This window comes from Tribolium madens, unplaced genomic scaffold (assembly GCF_015345945.1).
Source record: "Tribolium madens isolate multiple individuals breed KSU strain unplaced genomic scaffold, Tmad_KSU_1.1 Scaffold_71;HRSCAF=194;Tcas5.2_LG6, whole genome shotgun sequence".
In the NCBI taxonomy this organism is placed as follows: domain Eukaryota; kingdom Metazoa; phylum Arthropoda; class Insecta; order Coleoptera; family Tenebrionidae; genus Tribolium; species Tribolium madens.
In genome coordinates, this window is record NW_025401041.1 from 6,384,466 (window position 1) to 6,392,986 (window position 8,521).

General features: G+C 29.3%; 2 protein-coding genes across 5 annotated transcripts in view; both read right to left on the minus strand.

Annotated features, from left to right (window-relative positions):
* LOC123008864 (gustatory receptor for sugar taste 43a-like) overlaps positions 1–2,516 on the minus strand; it is a 7,540-nt gene extending 5,024 nt beyond the window's left edge. Inside the window, exon 1 of the mRNA XM_044404893.1 lies at positions 2,336–2,516. Coding sequence (XP_044260828.1) covers positions 2,336–2,516 — 181 coding nt within the window. The remainder of the gene's footprint in view (positions 1–2,335) is intronic.
* Positions 2,517–2,630: 114 nt separating this feature from the next.
* LOC123008581 (prestin-like) overlaps positions 2,631–8,521 on the minus strand; it is a 15,965-nt gene continuing 10,074 nt past the window's right edge. For all 4 annotated transcript variants that reach the window (XM_044404452.1, XM_044404453.1, XM_044404450.1 and 1 more), the window contains 4 exons: positions 6,650–6,826; positions 6,169–6,596; positions 2,923–3,083; positions 2,631–2,876 (listed from right to left, as the gene is read on the minus strand). In XM_044404452.1, coding sequence (XP_044260387.1) covers positions 2,746–2,876; positions 2,923–3,083; positions 6,169–6,596; positions 6,650–6,826 — 897 coding nt within the window. In that variant the 3' untranslated portion in view covers positions 2,631–2,745. The remainder of the gene's footprint in view (positions 2,877–2,922; positions 3,084–6,168; positions 6,597–6,649; positions 6,827–8,521) is intronic.

Genomic DNA, 8,521 nt, shown 5'->3' on the forward strand with positions numbered 1-8,521 from the left:
TATACTCTTTAACAACGTATGTCGCGTGACCTTGATTTTTTCTACTGAAAAATTGCTGATTTCAGCGTCGAAAGCAGAATCTGATTCAACTTTAATAATTCTAAAAAAGTTTTGATAAGAAAAATGGACTGAAATGTGTTTTCTAAGTGCTTAGGGGCCCTGAAAGTGCAGAAAACGTCACTTGATCCGATTTTTATCTTATCAAAACAATTGTTGTTCTGCGAGACATATTTATCAATCAACCTGGAGTCGATAAAAGGTATTGTTTCGGGATTTTAGATTTCCGACTTTTTAAAATAAAAAAAAATATAATTTGAAAACCAAATATCTGAAATATCGATCGCTTAAAACTGTTCAATATCTTGAAAACTACTCGTCGTAGAGCATTTTAACCTGTTGATCGATCATGTTTACGATTCTTCGGGGATTCACATATTTACAAATTCAAAAAATCGATTATTTTCGAACACAGTAGTAAAGTCGCAAACCGGAAAAAGAGTTCGCTTAGTGGAATTTCTTTAATGATTTTAATTAATTAATTAATTTGACAACAGATTGTTCTTTCAAGAAATATGTAAAAAAATTTCTTTATTTTGTTACACGATATTGACTGAAAATAAGCATTTTTAATCGAGAAATTGATAGTTTTCGGTGTAACGTTAGACACAATTTGTGTACTCTTTGACAAAGTATGCCGCGTGACCTTGATTTTTTCTAGTGGCGCCGAAAGTGTCTTAAAAAAATAAAAGAATTTTGGAATTTGAGAAAAATTTCTGATTTCAGCAGGACTTGCCTGTGGGAAGCAGACTTTATTGCCGCGCCACCCCGCCCACGGCCAGTGTCTCTGCTTTAATCTAATATCTCAAATTCAAATTTAATAATTCTTAAAAAAAGATTTGACCACAAAAATGGACTGAATTGTTTCTAGGGGGCCTGAAAGTGCAGAAAATATCATTTGATCCGATTTTGAAACTTTTTGTTTGATACCGTTGAAAASAACTTTTAAATTCTTATCTTATCAAAAAAAATCGACATTCTGCTAGACATATTTATAAAGAAAATCACTGATATTTGCAAAAAATACCAAATTTAAATACTATTATGAACAAAAACATGATTAAACCTGTCACATCAAACTTTTATTTCAAACACAACGCGTTTCAACCACAAAGTGGTCATCCTTAGGTGAGAATAAAAAAGTAAGAGGTTTCAGCTAAGTCAAGATTTCATTGAATGAACTGCAAAAAATAGTTTTTGGTTTTTTTTTTGTGAAAAATCAATTAACCAGCTAATTAATTAATTAATTTGAAAACAAATTTTTCTTTCAAGAAATATCTATAAATTTTTTTTATATTGTTACACAATATGTACTCATTATTTTTTCTCTTGAAAATGTTTCAATTTCTTGTTTTTGCTTTATTTTCGGTTACGGTTACAGAAACGAAAAATATAGAAAGTGTTATACCAGGTTAACAAAAGTATGGAACCAAAAGTTTTTTGCTTAAACTATTTATGAAAAAACTAAACGATAATTGATGAACTACTATAAAAATGTTCAACAAAATTTTTATTTTTTTTTAATGGCAACCCACTATAAATCCTTTTTTACAAGGGCAAGTTGTCATTTTGAAAAAAAATATTGCATAATTAAAAACAAAACAGAAATTCACTCTCAAAGTACGATTACATTTTTTACAACACTTTAATTTTTATTAATTGACTAATTGTTATTTTCTAAGACAAATGATTACAAAAAACGTTTGGTTCTATACTTTTTGTTCACTTTGAAAATATACAGGTGTCCCAAAAGCAAACTTTTTTCTCAGAATGACTTTTTCTATCACTAGTTCGCGTTAGCGGTTTACTTTGGGGACACCTGTATAAGTTTTGATCACAAAAATGGACTGATATATGTAACACTATATTCAAAATCAATTCTGTTTACCATAAATAACTGAAAACCCCATTCATTTGTCAATTTCGTAAATTTTCCGATGTTTTGAATGCTTTTATCCACAAATAATTACATGTTTTTTAAAATAACTACTTTAAAAGAAAAAATAATTTTAAACGTAAAAATCAATATATGAATATGTGACGTATTTTGTATCTTTTAATTATAATAATTTAATTCTGAGATGACAAAAATTTGTTTTAAAAACAAATTGTCAATAGGTTGTTAGTGGCAGGCAGCCAACTATACACTTATTCAAAATACCGGGTGACTCTAAATGATTGTGATTTTTCTATTATAACAAATTAGGAGAATTATTAATAATTCAGTGTTGCCAATAGATTTTTTGTCACAAACAACAGGCTTTAATTTTCTACATACCTAGAGATAGGCTTGCCAGAATACTATAGGTCATATAGGGCCCCGACTTTGAAATAATGTAGCTGTAATCAGTCTTAATCCACTTGAGGGGCTGAAGACAGAAAAACCTACTCAAATAAAGCACCGTCGAGAACAAATCAAACATTTCCTTTGATACTACAACCGTCGACGTGGCACTCATATCGTGTATATCACTGCGATAAAATCGCTCCTTCACACGTCTTGATGTTTTCTTTGAAAACACACAATTACGTCGAGTGAACAACAAATGAATATTTAATGCACAACACAAAAATCCCATTTGCTTCTTACTCATTTATTAAAAATCTTCAAATAAATAACAAGTGGTAACTCTTTCTAAGTACGAAATATACAATAACAAAAATAAAATCTCTAATACTTTCACTTATTTAAATTTGTTTAGTCCTTAAGACACTTGATTGAGCAAAGAGAACGGCATCGTGAATCGTCGGGAAGATCATAAACTTGCTCTCGATGCCTTCTTGTTGATCACAGATGATGAATTTTTCATACACCGGCCCTGGAAATACAAGTCACAAATGAGAGACAAAAATCGGGGGAAATACCTGAACAAGCCGCTATGTAGAGCGCTATATCGAGTTTGGCATAATCGCTCTGGAGTTGGCGGAGTAAGTCCACGCCGGAGGGGTCCACGAAGGTTAACGCAGCGAAGTCCAAAATTATGCAGCGGGTGAGCAAGTCGAAGTCCTCGGTGCAAGTGGTGGACCTGCAAATGGCACACTGTGAAATCTGGATCACCCTGTGTATTACATACTACACAGAGTGCGCCAGAACTCGCGCCCCAGAGAAAATTTTTAAGTAAGGGAAGATACCAGGAACATGAAAAAATTCTGTCAAAAAATTTTGACATTTATTTTTTAACATTTAACATTTCTTTATGTCTATTTAATGATACTGATGCTCTTGTATATGTTTTTTTACAATTATTTAGTAAGGCACAAAAATTTTGCTACTAAAAGCCACAAATAATATTGAACGGAAATACAATTTGGGATACAGCTTCCTTGTTTCCTTTTTAATAGCCTATAGGAAAAAAACTTGGAAATAATTTTTTTCAACAGAAATAAATAGAATCAAAGTGTAAACCCTCATAACTTCCAAATTTTTATAGATAATTTTTTTTACATTTTTTCCATGTTCCTCGTATCTTACCTTAATTTTCTCTGGGGCGCGAGTTCTGGCGCACCCGGTATAATTGATTAGTGATCAATGTGAAAAAAATTTTTTTGGGCGAATTACCTTATTAAATACAATTTCTGAAGTGAGGGCCAATAGGAAAGAAAGTTGAAATAATAATTTCTTTTATTTTTCTATTTCTTCTCAGCAAAATTTGATACAAATTAAATTCTAATGTTTTTAATACCAATGACAAAAAAAAACAAAATACTGGTTTTTGTGTAAAGAAAAAAATTAAAAACTTGAAAAAACGATATTAAATTTTTAAGTTTTGAGTTTTTTTGGCGAATTTAAGGTCAGGATTTCGGCAAGTATGTTTTTTTTAATTCGTTTAAAATTCATTCATTTTTTATTATCTTCTTGATTATTTTTTTATTTTTGTAGGAAGCCTAACTCTGGGGCGCGAGTTCTGGCCCACCCTGTATACATTTATTTTGAGATACACAAATGACTCAAATTTTTCATAACTAAACTAAAATTATGAAATGTATTGTTATATTACCCTTAATTAATATCTATTCTTATTAGAAAAAAAGTTACGTAACAAAATCAATATGCAAAAATTTTGATTTAAAAAAAATGTTAAAAAGTGATTAAAACCCACTTTAATATTATTTACCGGGCATTTTGGTCTGATTTATATTTTTTTTAGTTCGAGAAAAAAATAAATATTAATAATTTTGGGGGTGCGCATAGAACTTGACTCACCCGGTATATTAATGATTTCCATTGTTTTTGTATTGTATTCAACTTTTTTTTAAAAATACTCTGGTTAAATGCTACAAAATCATTTTTACTTTTAGAGTTTGGCAGTGACGTTGCCAAATTATGACATTTTTTGAAAAATGTTCAAAATTTGATTTACTACTAACAATATTAAAGTAAAATTTTGTATATTAGTACAGAAGGCTTTACACTATAATTTGATGCAACTTTTATTTATTTATTTTTTTATACAGAGTGTACCATTTTCAAACATTCATACTTACTTGGTTTTTGTAAATTTAACACCCTATATTTTTTAAATGTTATTGCATTTTTTCTCATTCTTCTAAATATAAATTTTGAATATTCTACTTTTGAAGTTTTGAAATATTTAATCAAATATTCATGATAAAAAATAAATAGTAGGCGTCGTGTTTGTTTATTTTGATATGATTAAATATTTTCATTAAATATATTAAATTAAATAATTTCATATAGATTTTTATTGAAACGTAGTACAGAGTGATTCAGTTGAGATGGCCAGTCCTACAGTGGTTTTATGGCCCCGTCTATCACTTTTAAAATTAAAAAAAAGTCATCTCAGTCGAGTCACCCTGTATTTTTTTTCTTAAATAACAATTTTTTTTCTAGGCCAAATGGACCAACAGATTTGTTAAAATTTTTGTTTACCCAACGTAAAATGGTCTCCATTTTTAAATCTGTAATTAGATTTTTCACAAAATCAATAATTTTTGAGATATTGCTCAACAAATAAATAAATGTAAGCGCGATTTAAACCAATTTTAAAAAAAATAATTTAAATGTTTCTTGGGCCATATTAGCCAACAAACTAACTTCATTTAACGTAAAATTATTCAACAACACTGTTTAAAATAAAACGCTTCTAAATCACCCAACGTCCCGATAATTAAAAAATAAAAATTTAAATTTTAAATTAATTTTTTTTACACAGGGTGTACCATTTTCAAACAGTGATACTTGGTTTTTGTAAATTTAACACCCTTTATTTTTTTAATTTTATTGCATTTTTTCTCATTCTTCTAAAAATAAATTTTGAATATTCTGCTTTTGTAGTTTTGAAATATTTAATCAAATATTCATGATAAAAAATAAATAGTAGACGTCGTGTTTGTTAATTTTGATTCTTACATGAATATGATTAAATAATTAAATAATTTCATATAGATTTTTATTGAAACGTAGTACAAAGTGATTCAGTTGAGTCAAAGTCATCTCAGCCGAGTCACCCTGTATTTTTTTCTTAAATTTTTTTTGGGTTCTGTTTAAAACAAAACGCTTCCAAGTTACCTAACTTCCCGATAATTAAAAGATATATAAATTAATTGTTTATAATAACTGCTTATTAGTGCTTTTGTAAACAAAAACAAGGCTTTTTTGTTCTATTGTATTAAAAGACTATCGATTTCGCCACCAATTAAAAAATATTTACTGTCAAAACATTTTATTTATATTCAATGACGTCATTACAACACAAAAACTGTTATTTCTTCTCTAAAATTTAAAGAAAAACGTTCAGTGAACAATTTTCGCAAAAAAAAAAATTTTTCGACCATCTAGTTTTTTACTTTTGCTTTTTGTTATTTTCTTGTTGTTTTATTTCCTGTATTTCCTCTTAAGTAGTTTTTCTTAATTTTAGTTTTACTCTTTTGCTTATTTTTTATTTATTTACTTTGTTTATTTGTTTTATTATTATTTCTTTTTTTTGTTGGGGGGTTAAGTATAAATAGGTTAAGCATGAATTTAACAAACCCGCTTTATTATTATTATTTTCTTTTTTTAATTATTAATTATTAATAAAATTATTATTATTATTTATTATTCCTATTCTCAAAATGTATAAAATAAATAATTTTTTTTTTTTTACTTACGTTGAGGGTGCCTCCTCAAGCCTGGCCCTTTTCCTGAGCACACTCGCCGGATCAAAACCGATTTTCCTACTCAACAACTCCTTAAAAGCGCTCCTTGAGGCAAAACTCAGCCCCCCTGAGTACCTAAAAATCTTCACCCCTGGAATTTCTTGTGCCTTTTTGTACCGTTTAATATCCAAGTACAGATCTGTGTTTGGTACAACCCCCAGGAGGCAAGTATACGGTTTATACCCTTGTATGAAAACACTCAATAATGAAACGGCCACTCCTGCAGCCAATCCGTATCCAATTTGGATAAATAAAGTGGTACAGAAAGTGACAACCCAGACCAAAGTGTCCCATTTACTCAATTTCCAATACTTGACGATGGATTGGCATTGGAAGAGCATGCCTTTGAGGGCCACCACGATGATGCTAGCTAAGACACACTGATTTGGGGGTGATTTGAGTGAATTTTGAGGGTTTGGAGGTGTTTGTTTACCCGAGGGAGAGTCTCGAAGAGAGGGCCGATCCAGAGGAGGATGACCAAGAGGATGCTACAAGAGACTATTGAGGCGATTTGTGTCACTCCACCGACGGCTTCCTGGATCATGGAACGGGAGAGGGAGGCTGTGACCGGCATACAGGCGAAGAAAGATCCCATGGTGTTACTCAAACCCTGAAAATGGAAAATTCCACATTCTGATTGGTTCTAACGCGTCACGTGTCACGCGCAGCCAATCAAAATGTCACTCGTCGTAGAGCATTTTAACTGCTCTCATCGTTTATTAAATTATAACTAACAAAAAATCGATTATTTTCGACACATTAGCAAAGTCGCAAACCGTTTCTGTAACTGAAATGGGAGACGAATGTGATACAATATTCAAAATTTTTGATTGCTAAAACCGACATTTTTATGATAAAAGCGTATCGAATAAAATTTTACAACACCGTACTACAAATCGCTTTATTATAGTTTATAGTCAAACCTTCAAATTTACCTTTCTACTCCCTTAAATCATTGTAACATTTTATGAATATAAAGTGCCTAATTTTCCACTTTGTTTATACGTAAATTCCTCATATCAGCAGTAAAACGGGGGATTAATTACCACAAAAAGAATAATTTAATTTAAATTAATCAAAAACATTACAAACAAACGTAGCGAGTGCGGTAATTAAAAACAAAATTGCTAACTATAATCTGAGATTTATCTCCAAAGTTTCATTTATTTTATTAAATTGTTAAAACAATAAACTTTAATTATCAGCAAACAAACAATTCCGGTGCAATTTAAAAAATTCCTAATCTCTGTTAATATGTTTAACTCACAAAATACTGTATTTCCTTGATTACATAATGTACAAATATTTGTTTCTTTTGTTCATAACTTCTAACTGAGTAAATTGTAAAAAAAATACTTGTATTTCTTATACAGGGTGAATATAAAGTATGGAACCAAGCGGTTTTATTTTTAATCATTTGCCTCCAGAAAATAATAATTAATATAAATTAGAGTAACGAAATTTTGTTTTGTTTTTGAGTTATGCGATTTTTTTTGTCAAAATTGCAATTTATGTGAAAAATTTTTTTTGAAAAAATTAAATATAAAGCAGATAGTTGTAATCCTTAGAGTATAGCTTTTATGAGAAAAATGATTTTAAAGTGGGTTGCCATTTAAAAAAATTATTTTTTTTGTAGAACTCAAAAACAAAAGGAAAATTCGAAAAATTTTATTTTTGTTAAATCATCACATTTTTATAGTACTTAATCACTCATCAATTATAATTTTTTTCAAAAAATAAATAGTTTAAGCAAAAAACGTTTGGTTCCATACTTTTTATTCACCTGGTATGCTTAAATTTAAAAAATGTCACTCTACACTTTTTCAGAACATCGTGTTGCAAAAGACAGTACAAATACCGGTTTAAGATTTGCAAAAAAAAGGTTTAAAAATTTCTTACATAGAAAAGAAATGCTCAAATTAAAAAAATGTAAATTGAGACTTATCAAAATATCGTGTTACAAAAGACAGTTGGGGAGGCTAAGAAAATGTCAAAAATACCGGCTTAAAAAATTCAAGACTTGCAAATTAACATATTTAAAAATTTCTTAAAGAAATGCTTAAATTCAATTTAAAAAATGTCAACTGAGACTTTTTTAAAACATTGTGTTGCAAAAGACAGTGGGGGAGACTAAGGAAGTATCTACAAATACCTTTTTAAACAATATCTAGATTTGCAAAAAAAACGTTTAATTTGTTTTTAATAGAAACACTCAAATTTAAGAAATCTAAATTGAGACTTTTCAAAATATCGTGTTACAAAAGACAGCTGAGGAGGCTAAGAAAATGTCAAAAAATTCCGGCTT